The following is a 22,677-nucleotide window of genomic DNA, read 5'->3' on the forward strand; positions in this document are numbered from 1 at the left end:
TTTGGTTTTTTGGGTTCTCGCAGACATTGCAGAATTGATATATTTTATATGTGAAATTAAGTAGCTCAAAGTATCTGCTTTCGAGAAATGTAACGGCTCGTTTTTCTTTTTCAACGACATGTCCTCAAACACCTTTTTTAAAGTGGTTTACTTAAAATAGATTCATCAAGTACGCACTTACCGCTTTTGTATCAGGAAGTGAATCTGAAGAGCAAATAGTTAACTACGTGCCTGGTAACACTTTTCATTAATTCAGCTGATTATAAGACTGCCTTTGGAATGCCTACAATCAGTTTTACGAAGCTAAAAGGCAGAACATCGTCTCTCAGTTATACTGTTGATCATTACAAAATATAGCACGTACAAGTATCATGATCCCGAAAGTAATCCGAGTATCATAAAATAACGTTGGACGCCGACATTTTATGACTTATTTTCTTCCTAAATGAAACAATGAAATTCATTCAAGCATTTATTATTTTGACCTACGATATCGTCGTCTTCCAGCGCTGCCCGGTGGGCGATACGGGAGGGGGGGGGATTACATATCTTCGCTCAACAGGTAATTGTTTCTGATCACCTGTTGTTCATTCCTTTCTTTCTGTCCATCTTTTAACTTTTTCATTTCAACTTTTTTACCAGAACAACTGGGTATATAAACCAAACTTCGCTCAAAATATTCTATGGCGGAGTTCTATTCCATCATTTTTAAATAAATTTCCTTTTAATTTATTAGAAATAAGGCTTGATCGAGTGACTCTGCGATATACAGTTCTAAAGGTCCCACGCATATTATTGCCATTATATATATACTATTATTAGTAGTGTTAATGAGCAGGTTAGATTTCTGAAGCTTTTTCACTATATGACTAATTAAGTCCCGCTTTGGTACCAACCTGTGGTCTTGAATTTTGCAAAGACCCACAGCTCATTATAGTTGAATTTTTTCTGTCTTGAAGTATAGAAGAAGATTATCAAAGATTGCATCAATTTTTACCACTTTTACAAAAAATCTAAGCTCTTTAGTTGGTAGTCATTTAACTATTGTTCCTCTTTCCTATTGTTGAGCTTCTTTGGTGTGGCCATTTGTAACCTTTATCACCGTACTTGTATACAGTTTGTTACCAATGTGTATGCATGTCAGTTGTCAAAGATAAATCACGGCTATTAGAATTGATGTATCGTTAACGTTTAACAAAATTTGTAATGATTTTGAAAAGAAAATTATCTACAGAAGATACACTAAAAGTTGATATAGGTTGAAATTCCTAATTGCGGTACACAAATGTCGCGACCGATTCTCTCGGGAGGGTGTATTGGTAATGTTGGCCGTCAATATCAATATAAAACGTCTGGTCCCTGTCATTACGGGGGTTTAAAACCACAATGGCCACGCTCCCGTCATTGTTCTGGAACGCAACTGAATGCACGTCATCCCAACCAAAGGCGGGGGTGTCTAATCGAACAGCCTCCGGAAAAACGAACTTTGACATGTGACCTATGATGTAATACTCGGTATTCTTCGTCGTATCGCCATTGCCGTGAACGGTAATCACCCCGTTGCAGTTGTTACAGCCTCCGACGCCGACTTTTGGCCCATGATTATCATCTAGTGCGATGTTCCAGTACATGACGGTTTTGGCCCAGTTGCGAGTTTGGCCAATAGAGAGAATTCGGACGCCCCATACGACATTGAATCCGGGTGCCCAGTCGCCGCCCGAGCACTCGGTGAAGTAGATGTCCTTGTCTGGATGTTGATTGTGGAATCCCCCGCACGTGTCATGGCGGCCACCGTAACAATGCCATGCACTTCCTCTGATGTACTGAGCAGCTCCCCCGTCGGACAGAATGTTGCCAGCGTAGCCTGTGTCGTCCCAATTATGGTCGTAAATGATAATCTTTGTGTTTATGCTGTGTTGATTGAAGGCAGGTCCGAGGTAATTCTTTATAATGTCTCTCTCGGCTTCCCAACTGAGTTTCATAGTTGGGTAAGAATTATCTGAGTGTTTGGGTTCGTTCTGTAGGCATATAGCGTCAATTGAAATCCCTTCGCTCTGGTACGCTTGAATGAATTTTACAAAGTACAAAGCATATGCCTGTTGGTAGTTGTTGCCATGGTGAAACTCTCCCCCAAAGAGAGAATTTGTGGTTTTCATCCATGCAGGAGCGGACCAGGGCGTAGCAATGATCCTCAGGCTGGGGTTGATTTTCAGAGCTTGCTTGAGAATGGGGATGATAAAATCACGGTCCTTCTGGATAGAAAATTGGTCCATATGGAAGTCGTTGTGTTGCCAGGATGGCAGATCATCGTAGGTGTAAGGCTGTACTCCCTGAAAGTCTGTGCCTCCCATTGGCAACCTTAGATAGCTCATAGCTGCAAAAATAATGTTGGTCAAAGGTTTCATGTGTTTCAACCGAATTTGGTCTTTGACATGTTTCCCTATGTTGTACAATGCAAATTTTAGGGTAGTTGCCTACATGCATTTTGTTGTTCAGAAAAGCGCAATTGTAAACGCACAAGAAAATTTCAGATCACTCTTTTTATAGTTCTTATCTTATATCACTGAGGTTTTATGATGAATAAATATACATATGTGTTAAGGAATTGTCCTCTCATAGAGGATAACTCCCTGTACGTGTACATTCGTAGTCTTATAGTAAAAGGGCAAATATGAAAACATTCACGAAAACCTTAGATGAATTTCAGCACAAGTACCATTGAACACCCACCTTTGTTATATATTTTGAAAAATTGAAATTGAGAGGCATTATTGTTTGAATAGTCAAACTTACAAATTCCGGATGATCCAAACAGATCCTCCATGATCTGGTCTCGTCTTGGACTGTGGAACAGAGTGTACGCAGCTGCATTGGTTAATGCTGCTCCGAAACCGGAGATGAACTGGTAACGCTTGTTACGGTCGACGTTTATATGGAATCCGTTAGAACTTCCGGTGGGCGATAACGAGGCTTTCTTTGACAGTCTGTCTCCTCCGTTGCTATTAGTTACCCATACGTCCATGCTTGCGTTCGCCCAGAACGAAGTGGCAATTGCAAACAGACAAACCAGATGTAATCCTGAAACGTTCAGTCAATTTCGTTAAGTTTAATTTACATAAAAGGACAGATATAGTGTTCATTTTAAGAAATTAAAATTATTCAGTTGAGAGTACTTGCATAATATTATACTTTATCGGTCGTTAAACTAATATCGTTGCAAGCATAAGAATTAAAACGTATTAACCAGTAAATTGCGTCAATTCAAGACTATATCCTTCGATGTACACGAAATCTTAAATATTCGGTTCTCTATGGAAAAGGGTACGTATGAAGGCCCAAACACAAGAACTCACCGGGGCCATTTTCATTATTATGATCGGGTTTTTTTTACTGTATTTGATAAATGCCATCGATCGGAGCATATCTTTCAGCCACTGTCTGATTATTTTTTAAGCATTTCTGTAAACAATATTGTTCAAATCATATGTTGTATTTCTATATTAGCTCAATCAAGCAAAGCACTGTAGTTTTAGTGTGTGAGACATTTTATATCAAACTAATGCAAAATTATTTGATTTTATATCAAATAATCTATACTATAGTCTGTCCCAAGTTATTTTTGCAGCATATTTTCTTAAGTTATTCAATAGTTATGAATACTTCTTGATTCAGACGATGTTCATTCAATGGTATTAAAAAATCCCAAGATTTCCTTTTTGAAACGCCCCCTCTAGCTTGTCAGATTTCAATACACGGGTAAAAATAGAAAGTCTGCGGGGAATTTGCATTGCATCAGCCATTGTTAAGCCCGGATGATAACGTTGAAAAAGTGTGCAAGGTATTCCGAGTGACTTCCGAATTTGGGAAAAGATGTCAACATTATAAATCTCCGTGGGAAATCTGTTTTCGTTCCTATGAATTTTTGCGAGTGAAAAATGATAATGTGTGAATGAAGTTATCTTGAAAAATTTCCCTTTCATCGATTTCAATTGCACTTCTTTCACAGGTATGTGTATGTTTATCAAAAAATCGTCCAAATGTGCTGCATAAATATACTGGGACAGACTATAGTAAGTCAACGACCGCTTCAGGTTTCAATACACATCCCAAGATAGAAAGTCTACGGGGATTTTGCATTGCATCAGCCTTTAATAAGCCCGGGTGATAACGTTGAAAAATTGCGCGAGGTGTCCCGAGTACTTCCGAATGGAGTAAACATTTCCCATTTAAAATCTCCGTAAGAAATTTGTTTTCGTTCCTGTGAAATTTCATGAGTGAAAAGGGATAATTTGTCAATGAAGATATCTTGGATATTTTCCATTTCATTGATTTCAACTGTACTTCTTCCACAGGCATGTTTATTTTTATTAAAAATCATCAAAAAGTGATGGAATCAACAACTTGGGACAAACTATAGTACATGTATGCTTATTTGCATTCCCTTTTCCGTGCAGGAAGTTTTTTTTGTTATTTTTATAAGAAAAATTAAATTCTAAGAATTTTTTTTATAGGCGAGAACTGTTCTTGATTTCAGAGAATTATTATTTTCTATAACAAAACTAGCCTTTTTTTGGAAATCTGAAAAAAATTCTGACCACGTAAATTGTAGAGGGGGCGTTTCGAAACAGATAATCTGGACATTTTTCATATAAGTGGATGAACGTAGTTTGAGCACAAAGGTATTTGTTATTATCGAAATATCAAGCGACAAGTGGTGGAAGCAAAAACTCGGGACAGAGTATAGTAGCTAATTTACAGTTTCTCTTCAATAAATAGTTTATTTGATTGGCTATATTTCCTACAAATATCCATACTAGTATATCAAAGGGAGTAGATTAAAGACTGACTACTGAAGAATTCCACGGTAAAGTATTGTTTAAGAGTGGCAATGACAATTTCAAGTATAGAAACCCCCTTATGCAATTCAAAAACATTCTCACGATGCGCTAGCGTAGCATTATTTTTCACAATATTGCTCTTAAAACCCGAGTTTTTCAACTGCATTATACATACCACATATTGAACCTCGACGTGCCATCTTTGTTGTTAATATTCAGCACGTATAAAGAGCATTTGTACAGGCGGTGTACATTAGTAGACCCCACTGATAAGAAAAAGTCGGACAAAATCAAAGTTTCATATTCCGGGTTTTTCCTTCTAATTCAAAAGAGCACTTTGTAAAATGTCTTGTGTTTATTATCAGAAATATATAAAATCCCGGAACTACTCAGTAAATAAGTGTACATAATTTTAAAAACACATATGCGAAGATATTTTACTTATGCAACTATAAAAAATCAGAATGACATGAATAAGTTTGTTTTTTTTAAGTGGTTGTATATTTCACCCTTGTTTCTCTATGGTTTCAATGTCCCGATACACAAAGAATGATGACGCTTGTCACTTTCCATACTTAATTTGTAAATGTTTTTATGTATTATATGCACACGTGCATATCGAGTGATAAAATGAGTTGTGTAACTGACGTTGAAGCATCGAAGCACGGGCTGCACGAACTGGCGTAAGCATTAAAAAAAATGTTGTAGTTTATCTTTACCTTCAATCATGAAGATATTTTATTGTGCATTTGATAATTCAAGAAAATATTTTTTATTTTAAGATATCTTAAATACTGACACTGACTCTGCCAAATAGAACAAACCAAGACAAAATTTTATAAATTTTCATTTCTGTTTTTAAAAATTTAGCTTATTCTCTTCCTTGATGGATGTTTACTGTAGATTGTCTTTGAAAAGCAAACGCACACAATAAATAAGTGTTGATTTTGAGTAATCGAGAGCCTACTGCATGTAGTGTACAATTCTGTGTCTTTAGTCGCGACACACAGGATATCCTCTATATTGAAGTGTGTTGTTTAAACAATTTTCCAAAAAAGAAAATGTAATTTGATTGCTGTGCATCTATCTACATATACTGAACTGTGAACATAAATATACAAAGTTAACATGTACAGTAAAACTCGGTTTTAACGAATTTCTACGGGCCATTGGATTTCCTTTGCTATATCTGTAATTTCTTCTATATCCGTAAAACGAATTGGTAATATCTACATGTTTACAACTGAATATTGATATCTGTTTTGAATAATGTTGAGCACATGGATCGACGATTTCTGCTTCCTCGCCATGGCGTTTTTAAATATTACTTTATACAATGGCATATTCCTTTGTTTGAGACCAATGAAATGTTGACTGGAACATGTATTCTTATCAAATGTTGGTGCATCGTCTTTATCACACTTTTTTAGATGTATTCAGGTCTAGAACAAATACAGATTGCAATATTGACGACGTGTGTTTGGTTTTTTTTTTTACTAAATTGTCTACTGTACTAAACAATACGTGCCTTACAGACATAGAACATATGCATTGCTTTGTTTTCAAAGGCTAAAAACCACCATTTTTTATGTTCTTCGTATGAACTTAGTAATAATTTTATTAACAAATAACACAAATAAATACACTGTAATTAACTACATAAATATATACACAGTTAAAACAAAGAGAGATAAATCAAATAAATAACCAACTACAAGAAAAATTTGATCAGGGTATTAAAATCCATCTACATGCTTGATAATTCATTATCATTATCTTAATTATTAAACAGCCAGTCTTTTGAAAAAGAGTATACTTATAGTTCCAAAAAAAATTATTACCTACCAAAAATCTTTTTTCCCAAATCATGAAATTCCTAATCCGTGAGGGGGGGGGGGGGGGGGGGGGTAGTATACCTATAACTCCAACTTCTCCTCAATATTTCAGTATGTTTTCAAGGTAAATTTCAGATCAATTATGTTTGATGCGAGAAAAAGTGGGGGGGGGGGGGTGAACCCTCTATGTGCCTAATGGTTAGGTATAACGATTAGACAAAGTACAAGAAATCGGATAATATATAGAAAATATAAAGTTAACGTATTTTCTAAACAAAAAAACATAAAGTATTAGGATTTTTTATTACTTGTTGTGGTACAAAGCAGGTGAACAGTGGGTTTAAGAAATGAATTTAATAATTTTTCTTTTGATCGGCGTATCAAAGGAAAAATTGACCAGAAAACTTTATCCATGCACTACTCATAACCATATAGAGTTCATATTTATGAATATTTATTCTTTTTTTTAATCAATAATTACAAATTCCATAGAGAAGACACTCGTTGTTTTGAAGGACTTCAGTTATAAGCAGCTTATTTTACGGTAGGACAGAATAAAAAATTATTGTGTCAAAAAATCGTTATAAAAACCTCATGGAGAACATTGTTCTACGTCAAAGCGTTTCTAAACGTCAAAATGACAGCATGTTGTTCGTAGCTTTCCAGTACTGGCTGTTAAGTCGACGATTGGTCGCTTGATTCAAATAAAACTCCTCGGCACATCATTTTTGCCAAAGCATGCTTAAAAGCGCTGTCGTAATATGCGTATATAGCTGGGTTGGCTACATAGCTCACGGCGTGTAAACTTCTTAGGAACAAAAACAACTGGAGTTCCAAGTTCGAAACTCGAAACCAACGGGCCGGGTCCGTAGAGTCGAAATGTATGAAGATGTATGTCGGGAGGTAAGACAAAACTGTATTTATGGTAATTATTATAAACATGATGGTGAGTCGATGGGTTCGAACCTGAGAACTTAGACTAGATATCATCGAATTACTCCGAGTTTTCCGCGGTTTCGTACTCATCTTCCTCTTTTCAGAAAGAGTGACGCTTTTGTCAGAAACCTTGTACACAACTTTTGAATGGTGTTCGGAAATTTTCGGAGACGTGGTTGAGAATTCCTCAGAATTGGAATGCGAACTTTTCTCAATCTGCGTGCGAAATCTCTCGCTCTCTTTCCGTTTATGTTCAGTTTGTTTCATCTGTCTGTATACAACGCGTCCAACAAGGATATACAACACTGCCAGCACTATGACGGCGGCGGCAGAAAAGGCAATCTGGAATTTCGACATGATCACCACGAAAAACATTGAACCTCCCATAGTCATATCTGAGCCACATATATACGCTTTGCACGCTTTTACCGTTATTTGCTTTCTTTTGAAGTAAACGAGCTTTGGGATATTAAACACCAATGAAGCTAGAACGGCAATCAGAATTCCAATGTTCTTATGTCGAAGCGCCTCATCCTGACTCATGGGTCTGCAGATTTTTCTATACCTATGAACGCAGACTATCAACAGCAGAAGAAGGGACAGACAAAAGAACACGTTGGTGCCGTATAACAAAAACTTGCACAAGGCATCACTTGGAAACATAAGTGGGTAGGAGTTTTTCGCGAAAACAAGGCTAGATGAGAACATACTGTGGCATAAATCCGTGGCGGCCAACACGACCACGTAATATCGGTCGTCATGCCTCTTCTTTCTTAATCTCGTTCTGTATACATAGATGACCAAAGCGTTTCCCAAGACACCGAAGACCAAGAAAATTGCATTGAATACCGTGTTTATCATGTATCGACTCCTGTAGTGAAGGTTCATTTCTTCCAAATTCTCGTCCTCAGTCGAACTTATGTTCGATGCATGGCCGTCATGAATGGTACATGTATTATAGACCATCTTCACAAATATGATATTTTTTGCAAGTGTGTCTTACTTCGTGTAAGTTTGATTTGCAGTCATAAAATAAACTTTTTACCCGGAAAAGAGGCCATTTGTTAAAGAAAGAGGATGTAATACAGGATGGGGTACAACACAAATTTCTTTATACTAAGCGTAGGATGAACAGCCTGTGAGAGATCACGTGGTGTAGCTTTACAGTAAATCGCTTGTCCTCGACTTGACACTTGTTGACTATGTTTATATACCAGTCAAAACATGGCTACCAATCGGGATGAAAACAAGGGGGAAAATAGTTCGCTGATGTGACTTATGTTACGTAACCAAGAGAATTTGACAAAAACCTCTTTTAAAGGGACCAGTCTTTAATCTCTATGGTGTGTTCATCATTAGAATCCCGTTAAAAAACAATTTACGTCATTCAGAGCAGAGCAAGTGATATATTGCCAGTTATGGAAAATGTGACCACTTTTATTCCAAGAAATTTCTCGTATAGCAACGAAGATGCTTTGGAGGTGGTGAACATAAGATTTCGAAATATATACATGTATGATACTGTCATTCATGCTATATTTCTAGTGATTGGATTTTTCGGAAATGTTGCAATTATTTACATGTACAGCTTTAAAATCAACAAGAGCAGAGATGACAGACATTACATCTTATCCTTGGCATATGTTGACGCTATGCTGTGTGTATTCTGCTCAACTTTCGTCTTCACCAAAAACCTCAATCCGTTACATTACCCAAACGATGAAGCATGTAAATTTCTAACATTCTGTTCAAACATATTATTTTTCACGTCTTTGTTGATTCTAATTGCCATTTGTATCCATAGATACCGCCATATATGTTTGTCCATGGCGGATACCATGGCAACTAAAACCAAATACACCGTGATAGGAATTTCTCTAGCAGTGTCTGTAGTGTTCACCTTACCCAAGCTGATTTACTACAAAGTCATCCATATAAAGCTATCAGACGGCACCATAGGACGTGTATGTAGCTCAGACATGACCATCCCCGGTTCAGAAGTACTGGTTTCCGGTCTGACGGTTCTTCTAATTATCATTTCCGCTCTGGGTTCCATTGTCATGACTGTTCTCTATTGCTTGGTAGCACGGGTCATCTACAAGCAAATAAAACAATTCAAAGGCATGCGGATTCAAAAAGTACGCTTCAGAAATTTGTACGGGAATCTAAGAGCAAGCATTATTAATGCCTTTGAACGCGAGAATGCAAGCAGACGTTCGAGCTACGATAGACCAATGGTGAAATTAGAAAGCGTTACAGAAGAAAATCAACTTGAGATCTTACAACCGGAGGTAAGTGTTGGTTTCCAAGAGGTTCCAAAATGTGACAAGGGAACGCTACGAAAAAACCCGAGCAGAAACAGATCAAAAAGCAAAACTAAGTCTCTAGCTGTGTACCTCAGCGCCAACCGGAAGGCACGACGGTCATCATTAATGTTTTTCGCTGTTACTGCAGTAACGGTGCTTTCCTACATACCGAAATGGACGTATGCATTACTGGACGCTAAGGATCCGTCGCGATGGTTTCAAATGCCCTTAGTGACATTCCATTTTCATGTGTTTTTACGTTCACTCAGTGTTTTGGGTTTTCTGACGCATCCGTGGATATATGTGTACTACGATAAAGCTTTACAGAAAGAGATAAAGAAAATCATCCGTCGGGGATCAGGTTATGAGGACTCTAATAGTTTTTAGCAATATATGAAATATTGTTTACAAATAACGGGTAAATCGAAGCCGTCATCATTACAGAGCATATCATTGTATCTACAGATTCTTTCTTTTACCTCGCATATTTTATACATGTATAACAAAGCGATACATGTACATGTCTATGCCTCATGAGAAAACTCTCTCTCTCTCGTCCTGATATTTGTAATGGGGCTTTTTGGCGTACGTGTTTGGTGATCAAACCTATGTTAAAAGAGAAACCTATCTTGTTTGGCTTTTTGTTCTGAAGGATAATTGAAGTGTGTTTAGACGGTTAACCTTTGACGTCAGTTTTACCACGAAACCACCACAAGACAGTATATGTTCACGCCGTGCGTCAATAAATATTGGGTTTTACATACTAGCATATGTAATCATTAACTATGTACATGTAAATATATTCTTTTCTGTATACATGTTGGCCCTTTTCTTTCGGTTTCGGACACGATTTAAATATGTACATTGTACAAGCAACAATACACACAGTTTTCTAGTATACAAGAATGTAAATATGTTCACAGTGTTGATTAAATTATAAATTTTTAAATAACATGCGTAATTTGACTATCGATTTTACTGTGGTGTACATAAACAAATACTCAGCAAGAGTGCACTTTATTAGCACTTTAAAAAGTTTGAATCCCCTGTACAAACTGCCATCGGTTATAATTTTTTTTTAGAAACTGAAGAAGGAGATCTGGCGACCCTCCACATGTTTTCCGTGTAAAGCGCTACCACTCTGAATGTGTATTTCCTGTTCCAGAGAAGTTTAACACACGCTCTTTATTTTTAATCCGTAAATTGATTTGGATCGTCAAATAATTACATACAATTGAACATGCTCTGATATGAACTACAGAGGCTATTAAGCCTCTTGTTGAAAGTATCTTTGTTATGTATCATAACATTGAGTATTCATTTTGGGAAGATAGTCAACTATCTTCCCGAAATCAATCACCAATTCAACATCACATTGTATTTACATTCAACAAGAGGCTCGTTGTTTAAATTTGTATACATTGATTAATCATAATCACCAAAATAATGTGTACGAAATTATTTTTAAATTTTTTACAGAATTTTACTGAGCTATGAATTGCAATAAGTTTCCGTAAATATCTTTTTTTTTTATTATGGAAACAAGCATTCAACGTTTTCAACCTTCATTCAACGGAAACAACTCTGACAGTTCAAAATCACCCAAAGTTTTCAGCATATCCTTTCCAATGTTTGGAACAGCAGTAGTGCGGGAAGCGTCGCGGATCACGGTTTTTAGGGCTGGCATTAATAACTTGACCGCCTCTGAATTTGCGCTCCGCATACGACAAAGGACGTGATCTATAGCGTTCTTTCCTTCGTTGTCACGTAACGTGACATCCGCCCCGTTGCGAACAAGAAGTCTGAATATTTCGTTGATCCATTTTGGGTCAAAGAAATAGGCCGCCAAATGATAGGCAGTCCTCCCTTGATTATTCTGAGCATTTATATCAATCCCAGAATCCAAGAGTAGAGTAATGGATCTAATACCTTGGATATCTTGGAACCGCTTTTCTATGGCAAGAGCAAGTCCTTTCAGGGGTTTCGACTTCTCAGACGACAGTTCAAAGAACGCGTGCAGGGCTGTGCAGGCGTCATTGGTAGTGATGTGAACGTCACATCCGTACTGGAGTAAACACTGGACGCTTCCAGCATTGTCGGCGGCAAGATGTAAACACGTCTCTCCTTTTCTGTTTTTCAAATTGATATCCGCGCCTTTGGAGATAAGCTCTTCTAAACCATTTTGATGGCGTCTCATAGCCAAAAGATGGGCTGGCGTATTTCCATCTTTATCCTGAGCATTAATGCAACAGTCGTAAGATAATAGTAATCGTAATATATCTAGTCTATTAAATGGTTTTTTCACGATTTCGGAGGGACTTGATCGTTTGCATAACTTATGCAACAATGTCTGGCCTTTTTCGTCAGCTTCATCCGATGCAAGACCGTGATTAATCAAAAGTTTCAGTGATTTTAAGCAACAATCCTCCAATTTGATGTACTCGAATAACGTATGAGCTCTTCGAAGGTTTAATCCATTTTGGAGAAGCAATTGCAACTGTGTGGATCCACAAAGTTCTTTATCGGACGTCACAAACGTGAATCGTTTATACAGATTATCATATGTTAGTGTTTTCTGTACCTTTTTGTTATCGTTGATCAAAACAGTGAGAAGAGGCGAATGATTTTTGTTTCCTCCAATGCATAAGTTCACGTCTGCTCCTTTGTTACATAAATACTGAAGAAATTCTTGACGTGAAACTGGAGATTTCAGGGCACTTATCAATAATGTGGTGCCATTTACTTCTTTGTTTACATCAAAGTTAGCGGGTAATAGTAACGGAAGGCAAGATTTCATTAAGGTTTTATCACGCATATCAGATTCAATATAACTTATCAACAGACTCAGTTTTCTGTTCTCAGAAACTTTAGAAGGTAGATTCATCATATGCATTAGAATATCAATGTCTTCAATTATCAGGGATGAAACGTTCCGAAATTTAATGATGGATCGCTGGCGATAATTGAAAAAGTTGATTGCATGGGAGAGAATTCCAAAAAATAACACTGAAACAAATTTGTCGGAGCCTAAAGATTCACTAAATGGAACCAATGAGCTGCAAACAATTTCCAATCCTTCCGATAGAGAATCACTTAAAACATTTCTAGTCGTCCTCAAAACGTCACATCTTAAAGAGGACTCGAGATTGATGATCAACTGCAAAGCTTCTAGGACAGTTTGGTCTGTGGCAACAAATGATTCTACAATCCGGATGAAACCTGCAAATTCCTCGCAGCGGGCACATTGGCTGTTGGCGAAAAGGTCCTTCCATCTCAGCGATACAAACTTTGATAGAGCTTGCAGCACATGCCAAGAATAAGGGCTGTTTTCTTGTTTGGAAGATATACACAAAAAGGTGAGGAACTCGGACATTCCAAACTCTGCTTTGTGATCAAGAAACTTTTTAACTACTTGTAAGCTGCGTTTAGAGCGTGTTTTTGAGAGCAAATTAAATGCAGTACATTTCTCTTTATTACGAATATTAACATCAATGTTATATGACAAGAGCAAATCTATTGCACTATTCAACAGTTCGAATTTGCTCTCTTCGTTCAGTTTCTCATAAGACGTCAATCTCTCATCATAATAATTCAGCCTGTCTACAAAACTGCTCATCAATAAATGCAGTACAGTGTCGCCATCCTTATCTTGCACGTTTACTTCCGCTCCTGCGCAAAGTAGATACCGTAAATGTTCTACCATGACCGGTTTCCATTGTTTTTTCTTTGATTTTGTATAAGCATTGCTAATTGCCAAGTGAATTGGTGAGTAACTTGCTTGATTCTTTGCATTGATGTCACATTTCTGCTTTAGAACCACACCAAAAACTGAAACGGGAACATTTGCTAACATACATACATGCAGCATGTTATTGCCATCTTGATCACATGCATCAAAGTCTTCTATTTCTTGAATTATCTTTTCAAGGAGTTGCAGTTCATCTTTTCTTACTTCTTTGTGTTTCCGTACATTCCAGGAACTAAGGAATTGCAATAGTAAATTCTGGCTTCTGTGGCAAGTATCATTCACTGAAACTCCGTGTTTGATGAAAGTGTCAAAAACTGAACAGGAAAGTGTTCCGTTGACTCCATGATGCATTAAAGGATTCCGTCCAAAGGCTTTCTCTCTAACATTGACCGAAGCACCATTTTCTAAAAGTGTCGTCAGAATGTCATTGTTGTTGACCAGAAATAATGCACTATGACCTTTGCTATCCACGCTGTTAACATCAGCTCCAGCACTAATGAGGAATTCAAGGACGCTGACATCTGAAACATTTTGGAAAATATCCAGAGATACTTCAGCCACGTCTGTTGCGGATAGATACTGTGTCAGAGCTGAAGCAACCTCGATCGTTTTAGCGTATGGAAGAGCTTGTTGAAAAATCCATTTCATTTCATTGGGTTCTACACATTTGAAAATATCTAAACAAGATGGGTTGTCAATATGATAAAACATGTGCTTAAGATCATCAGTTTTTAACGACCCTATTATTGTTGTAAGAATTTTAGAATCGGTGTTTTGTACAAGGGTAAAAGTACCATTCCGTAAAGCACAACGAATATCTCTTTCATCTAGATCTACGTTCGTTTTTGTTGTAAATACGCCAACAATATCTTGTTTATTCAGCTTCAAGGCAATTGTAAGTGTTGATTCGAGGATATCAGACTGGTGTTGAAATGGTAAAAGATATTCCACGATTCCGAGTGAATTCGGGCCAATACTCAAAATAGCTGCCTGTAGTGGTGAAAGTTTCAAACTGGTCTCGAAAAAGATATGTGAATATAAAGGTTCTTTTAGCGTGTTCAGAATGTCTTGGGAAAACACTGTTGAGCCTTTGGAATGTTTGTCTTCGATCAAAGAGCCAATTTGTCGAGCTAATGCAATACTTGTTCCGTGAAGACACGTGAAAACGAAAGATTCTCTCAATTGCTGCTGCGCCCAAGTTCTTTCTCCTTTCAATAGTTCATGAAGACCATCCATTTGGAGAAGATTCTGCAGAAGACACACGTTGTTAGCGACAGATGACCAATATATGAGGGATCCGAAAAACTTGTGTATGCTGTCAAACTGGACGTATGAGAGAAGGTGTACCTCAGCTCGGTTCCCTGCATCTTTGAAGTTTTTGCAAACTGTTGATGTTTTGCAGAAGACGTTTACGAAGACTGGATCGGCCATCGCTTGATGAAAGCACACATCTCGTATATTGCCTTGCCTGATTTCTTCTGTAAATCTTTGACAAAGTTTTGGAAAATGTTGACGTTCAATCGTTATGATCTTTTCATTGTTTTCGCACTTGTACTGACTGGTTCTTATTCTACCAGATATGAAATCAAAGGAACATATTTCGATGACGTCCAACGTAAATTCTTCGCCCATCATAAACGTAACTGCATCTTGAATACTCGGATGACGAAATACCTTATATGTGTCATTATCTGACAAGAACAAATCAAGCTCTTTGGATTTATAAGATAAGATTTCAGAGAGAATAATACCCGCATCATAACCAATCATTTTTCTGATGAACGCCAGTCTTTGTGCATCTTGAATGGGAAACCTATCGGCATACCTGTTGACACGACCGTCTCTGAGCGCAATATATACCAATACTGCAAAGTCCATCGGGCTGGCTTCTTTCATCACGTTTAAAATGCGTATAAGGTATTCTATAGGTGATCTGAAAAATTCAAGTCCTTTTTTTCGAAGAGCGGCAGACTGAACGAACATTTGAACACAATGTGGAAACCCATGGTTAGGGGACAACAAAATTGCTTGGTCAAAGAATACCTCTAAAGAAGAAAAGTGAAGATCCTCTTTTTTTAAATTGAAAAACTGAAAATGTTTTCTTAGAATTTGACCTTTTTCGTACTCATTTAATCCATTTGTGATGTCAAGTGTCACTTTACGGACAAAGTCAGCGGTCTTCAAAACCTTCAGCGCATCGTGAAGAATATGTGAACGTGACGTCATGATCATTAAAACGTCTCCATATTTGTTCATCAGAATGCTGTCCAACTGCCACAGAATTCTCTGCACATCTTCTGTTCGAGATCGATCATAAACAGTTACTCCGAAAATGTCATCGAAGAATAATATTAGTTTTTCATCAAAGTTTACCGAGTCAAAGTCATTTGAACCGTTTATGAGAACAAACCGGTAACCTTGTCTGGATTTCTTAACAATAAGATGCTTGGCAATTGCTGATTTCCCGTCACCTGGTTGACCCGATAACATGACCCGGAAGTAGTTCTCCAGCGTTTCCTCTGCTTGGTGGTAAGCGTTCGTCTCCACGAAAACACTGTCTTCTTGTCGGAAAACACCAAGGAGCGAGCTGGATTTTCCTATACATGTAAATCACCCATAGTTATGTCTGTTTTATAAAACAATCAACAATTGAATAGGATTATTATCATTTAATGAAAGACACTTTTAAAACTGCTTAAAGTTTAACTTATTAATATGATATTTTAATATTTATCCTCGCATTATATTGCGTCTTAACCAAGAACTCAATAGCATTTAGATAGAATAAAAATCGCATATATTACAAACCCTCTTTTGTCTCTGTCGATGATTCCTCTTTCTCTGGTTGGTTCAAGTACACTAGTGAATCTTGTATGACATTAGTTGCCGAGTGTATCACTACTGAAGAGCGAGGAGGCATGCCACCATCTTTGCAAAAAAACAACCCCAAAACCAATAAAAGAGAAAATGTCGATGTTCTTGTAAAAATACATTAATACGCTGGAAATGGGTATTCTACATGTATGTTTGTATGATATACATACCTTGGTATAAATTTGGGCACTCTCTTTGCATGTGGAAAAATGTAGGAACTCTCTACATATATGAATCTATGATATTCTTACTATAGTATCGAAGTGAGTACTCTATGCGTGTATAGTATTCATCAGTGTAAATACCTTGGTATACATGTGGGTACTCTCTCTCTCTCTCTCTCTCTCTCTCTCTTTGGTATACATGCCTTGGTTTAGATGTAGGTACTCTCTGTGTGTATGGTATACATACCGTGGTATATATGAGGGTACTCTCTACATGTGTGTACCGTAGTATAGATGTGAAAACTCATTCTGTGTTAATAGTACACATACCGTGGTAAAGATTAAGTATTTTCTTAGTGTGTGTATGGTATACATGCCGTGGTATAGGTGTAGGTACTCACTGTTTTACAGTGGTTTATGTGCAAATTTTCTTTCTGTATGAATAGTATAAATACCATAGTATAGATTTAGTATATGTACTCTGTGTGTAAATGGAATACATACCGGGGTATAGATGTGGGTACTCTCTGTGTGCCAGATCTTCGTTGATCCCCAGCACGTCCAGTTGCTGGATGACCTCGCCCTCCTCTGTAACAAATTTCATAATCAGGAGGATTAATGGAGATGTCCTATGTCTAATATTAATTATATTCTAGGCAGCTTATATCGAAATAAGACATAACAGAGGACAGCATTTTTATTAGACTTACAGATGACTTTTTTGAAATCTTATATATATACATGTATATATATGAATTACTTGAATTCTACAGCGAACCGTACGCGCATTATGTACGCGCAAGTAACAATAACTCGTTGTGTTACCCGTTGCCAAGTGTATAGCTAATGCTGAGGGTAATATAGCGGATTATAAACTGCGTCTAAACCAGTCAGATTTCAGAATATAACATGAAAGTTTGATAAAAGTATATATGATCTTAACGTTAATTTTTGCAAATGTTAATTCTAAGTTTGATGAACAGACATGCAGCAAGAGTGTCGCATGTCGAGAATATTTGTTATTATAAAACATAATAATAGTTATGATACATGTGTGCTTGCATTTTAGTAAACGATAGAAAAATGAATTTCAAATCCATACATATTTGAAATATTTCTAATGTCTCAAATTGAATTAACTTTTCTTGAACGGTGCATAAAATGAACCAAGCATTAAATGGCTCTTTCATACGTGTAAAAAGTCGGTACTAGTACTCACTTTGTCCGTCCGACACTAGTACCACTCCACGCTGCTTGGTGGCTCCTTCCCAATTCACGTGGTACCTCGCCGATATCTGACCTTTCACCCCGTCGTCAAGCGACATCGACCTACTGGCGCACGCCGGAGCAGACGACAAGTTCTCTTTGGAAATATCAATGGACCCCAGTCGATGTTTTGCCGAGGAGTTTCCATTTCCGTTAGTTCTTTGCAAATTTTCAATTGAACAAGAACTTGTCCGGTTTCGTGGACTTTGTTCTGTTTGCAGTAGAGTTCCTTCAGAAAATACGTCGACATTTTCATCTGTTTTGCTCGGGGAACCGTAAGGCGTTACGAAGTCTTCCTCGGATTCTGAGTCTGACATGCTTTCTCTGTATGAAGATTTCTCATCATTGGCTTTCAAAGCGTTTTGAATGTATTACAACCCTGGGGAGAATTTAAAAAAAATAAACAAAATACATTAGCATCTCATTAAGGCTCATTGCCATGCTATTTCATCATTGAACAAGAATGTAGGTCAAAATCGCTTCATCAGACTAATTCAAATTGTCGGATTTTCTGTCATTTTTTTAAAATCCGGAATTCATTAGTGTTGATTAAGTACTGCCAATGTCACATCGACATGCATATATAAATAGAACGTGCCTAACACTTGAACTATGTGACCTAAAAGATGTAGGAACGCTGTTATGGTGAGGGGGGCACTTCATGTACCTCATCCTCCCCTCTTGAAACCAGGAAGAACACTATGGACAATTTATACAGTCACTTTATTTTTCATAAACAAATAGGAAACAATTCTTGTCCCATTTACAAAAAAAAACATTAGCAGAGAGAGAGAGAGAGAGAGAGAGAGAGAGAGAGAGAGAGAGAGAGAGAGAGAGAGAGAGAGAGAGAGAAGGGGTATTTTTTTGTTTTAAATCCAGTTTTCATGTATCAATATTGGTTCATATTTATTAAGTAAAAAGTATTTTCTTAACAAACAAAAAATCCCCCCCCCGGTCGATTTTAATGTCATAAATATTTCTGTTGGATTTCAAAGAGAGGTTGAGATCATCTATATAAATACTACATGATCGTGTACAGCCATCACTCAACTTGAGGCGTCGGGCTGTATAGCCCTGCGTCAATCTGGACCGCACAAAGAACCAATGACGTCAGTATTCATTTCAAAATCTGACATCTGATTCACTCGAGATAGAAAAAAAAAGAAAATTGACCGGTCATCAACGTTATCTGAATATCATCAGGTGAAACGGCGAGGAACCATTATGGATAGCTAAATACTAACGTAGCCTCTAGCTTTGGTCATATGGTCACACGGGAGTGACCTTTAAACTTGTAATTATATTGACATGCTTGTGCATGGTTTCTTCGCGAAATTTAGCATATATCATGAAGAGATTTCATGTTCCAAAATGTGAACTGTCCAACTTCACTTGATTTTTTGAATAGCAAACTATATTATTTATTGCTAAATCCGGAATTTCAACAAGAATCCATGTATATTAATACAATATTGCTAGATGTCTCCATGGTCCTGTATTACGTTTTGCAATCTCTCCATGCTTGTCCCCGTTACCACCACGTATAACACAGCATGCAGGGTGTATGCTATATTGTACACGGGGTGTAAGCTTCCGAAGCGAGAAAACGGTGTCGAAGGTACGATATTTTTCCAATTAATTAACTAAAGGACTTATTTTGCCCAAAAAAAGTATGCTTACGGAAGAAAGCATGAATTAAGGAATATATAGACACGTTTTATTCCATTGAACATGTTGTAGTTTTCTCAAACACCTCAACACAATTCCGACAGTCGGAAGCCTACACCCCGTGTACAATATAGCATACACCCCGCATGTTGTGTTATACGTGGTGGTTACATTAACTGTAACATATGGTGGCATAACGGAAGCACACTCTCATTTTCCATTTGCGGGTGCTGGAAATTATTTTTTTTTTAAATCAAATACATTCTAACCCTCTTTGAATTCCACCTGTTTTTTTTAGTCTTTTTGGTACATACATTTATTGTACATGTATATACGTACTTCTTATAACAAGTGTTATGCACAAATCATTAGTTGATAAAGAAAGTGGGCGCTTAAGATGTACATTCGGCAGGAATCTGGGCACACAAGGAGAGTGAAAATTTCATCAATTAATTTTGAATAGTTTTCGAATTATTACCGTTATTTGGTTTCTGTTGGATGTGGAATGAGTGGAAAATATTTGAAATGCAAAAGGTTTTATCATAATATGGGTCTAAATATAGCAACACGATGCAATTCGTGCAAAATCCTACTTATTTACAACTGTTTTTAAATGATTTTGTTGTCTCTGGGTCTTCTCTCCACAAATTTGAAACGTGTAAAGATAACATACTTCAACATTAAAAATGTCGCTTTTTAAAAAAAGATGGAGATGACCCAGAGATGACTAATTATGTACTTTTTCAAATTATTTTTTGAAGGATAAAAAACAAAGTCCATTGATATGACAATGTTATTTCAAACAGTACTTTATAGAGCATATTGACAAGTCTCGCATGGCACAGTAGTTTCGTCCTGGATTAGTGAATACAAACATTCAGTTTTTCGGGTTCAAATCCAACTGGTGGTCTTTTTAAAAATATTTATTATAACATGATGTTGAATTATAATATGCCGGTATATTTTAATTTGTTGTTATTGATTTCTAGATCTGCTGAATGAACATCATTTTCTTTTCTTATTACTAGTTTTTTAAAGATATACACAATATAACTTCATTAAAATATGTTTGCATTAACATTTCCAACTAGTTATCGCGATTTACCGCTCATTGCCGTTTTTTTGAAAGCTTGTGAGTTTTTTATTAACCGGAATAGCCATGTACTTCGACTCTCAACATATATATATATTTTTGTTGAAACCTGTACATAACCTTTCGAGGTTATAGAGATTTAAATCCCAATTGATTCGTGTCGAGGATTCCTGCAAACTTACAATCCTGTGCGCTCACTTTCTTTTAAGGGGGGGGGGGTGATTTTCACACATACATATTGTCAAAATAATAACAATTGTCTTTCTTTTCTTTGAAAAGATAATAACTTTGATAGAAAAAGTATTAATAATTGTATGATATACAGTATATGTATAAGAAGCAAAAAGTTAAGATCCTATTTTGTTAGATCATTAATTCATGTGGTTTTGTTCGGCAATATATTCTTAATGTGCCCTCGTCCCGAATTATGTATATTTGAATCAACCAGTGCATACATATGTGTAGTTTAATGTCTGATTAATATAAGACAGTATTTAAAATAAATATTCTCAATTGAAAATAGTTTCAAGTCCTACGTGCGTCAAATTAGGACTCTCACTCTCAATGCCCAAACAAAGGCTGTTACCATACATGTATTTGCATTACGGAGAAACGAGAGATAACAATTCCTACAGGTAAGCAGGTATAGTACCGTCGTATCCCTGGCTATATGTTGTAATTTGGCCATAACGTATAAATTTACAGGGCAAAGGTTCACAGTTTGTACAATCGTCCATCATTTTCATCTCATGAACGTCAAGTATATTTAAAACTCCTATAGTAAAATGACCTTGGAGAATGCATTTGTTTTTCTCTAAAAAAAAAATATATAATACAATGTATGTATGGAAACATCTACACTGACCCCTTCAAAAAAAATGACAGACTCTTGTACATAGTTATATTGTGGTCTATGCATATAAACAACGACGACTTGTCGAGCTTATCACTTTAGCATGGAGAGCAGAATTTCATCGATTTTCTTTTTTATCTAATGTGTACAAGTAAATAGTAAGTAAATACATGGTAATACATGGTAAAGAAAATTCTTCGCATACGATGAAGCGATCGACTGTTTGAAGTGCATGGGAAGTCGATGCGAAGAAAGAAAAATATATATTGTGGGAGAGAAAAACGTGTGAGAGAAAATGAGAGAGAGAGAGAGAGAGAGAGAGAGAGAGAGAGAGAGAGAGAGAGAGAACAAACCTGTTCTGGCCCTTTCCTCCTTTATTTTGACTGCCTTGAAACCTGAGTACCGGGTTGGTGAGTATTCAGGTCACAAGTGTTTACAAATATATTGCACGAATGAATAAGAGTTATCCCTCTTTCTTTGGTGTATTTTGCTGCGCAGTGGAAGATCAATGTACGAGTGTATGAATTATCTGTTAGATGTACCATTGAATTGTTAGATTAATCCGTCATTTAATCTTAATCTAATATTTTAGACCAAGATATAGTCACTGAAAACTAAATATTTTCATCCACAAAGTACGTAAAATTTATTTGTATTTATCAGTAGTTCATTTTAGAACTTCTTTAATATATTTCTTTAATATTAAGATGTTAAATCAACAAGTAATATTTGTATCTTCATACGTGATGCATTTAACATAAGAAAATATATGTACTAATTATATTTGTATACTGTATGTATGACTTGCACTATGTGTGGTGTTTATCAATAAATTGAATTGAATTAATTGGTAAGATCAATTTATACTGGTATGAATCCTGTGTTGAAAATAAACAAGATAGTCTCAATATGCACACCTGTTTGAGATACAATTCGCTTATCAAAATAAAATAAAAACTGCTGTATTGATTGTAGAAAGTATATGTATACTGATGTATATTAGTACAATAGAGTTGGACAAAGGGGTCCGCCTTGCCGAAGGGACACAGATGTACAGTAAGATTAATCCACCAATGTGTTTTTCTGACAAATTGAA

The 22,677-nt window shown here is 36.6% G+C and overlaps 2 protein-coding genes across 2 annotated transcripts; both read right to left on the bottom strand.

The window, feature by feature from the left end:
- Window positions 1-977: 977 nt before the first annotated feature.
- Window positions 978-5,171, bottom strand: LOC105348565 (uncharacterized). Its single transcript, XM_011458049.4, has 3 exons — window positions 5,014-5,171; window positions 2,794-3,078; window positions 978-2,374 (listed from the first exon to the last, which is right to left on the bottom strand). The coding sequence occupies exons 1-3, from the start codon at window positions 5,036-5,038 to the stop codon at window positions 1,269-1,271; spliced, it is 1,416 nt and encodes a 471-aa protein (XP_011456351.3). The 5' UTR covers window positions 5,039-5,171; the 3' UTR covers window positions 978-1,268.
- Window positions 5,172-6,959: 1,788 nt separating this feature from the next.
- Window positions 6,960-22,062, bottom strand: LOC105348566 (uncharacterized). The gene is made up of 5 exons (XM_011458050.4): window positions 21,935-22,062; window positions 17,921-18,346; window positions 17,206-17,289; window positions 16,472-16,591; window positions 6,960-16,260 (listed from the first exon to the last, which is right to left on the bottom strand). The coding sequence occupies exons 2-5, from the start codon at window positions 18,282-18,284 to the stop codon at window positions 11,474-11,476; spliced, it is 5,355 nt and encodes a 1,784-aa protein (XP_011456352.3). The 5' UTR covers window positions 18,285-18,346; window positions 21,935-22,062; the 3' UTR covers window positions 6,960-11,473.
- Between the last annotated feature and the right edge of the window lie 615 nt (window positions 22,063-22,677).

The sequence above is a fragment of the Magallana gigas genome, chromosome 5 (assembly GCF_963853765.1).
Source record: "Magallana gigas chromosome 5, xbMagGiga1.1, whole genome shotgun sequence".
Classification (NCBI taxonomy): Eukaryota; Metazoa; Mollusca; class Bivalvia; order Ostreida; family Ostreidae; genus Magallana; species Magallana gigas.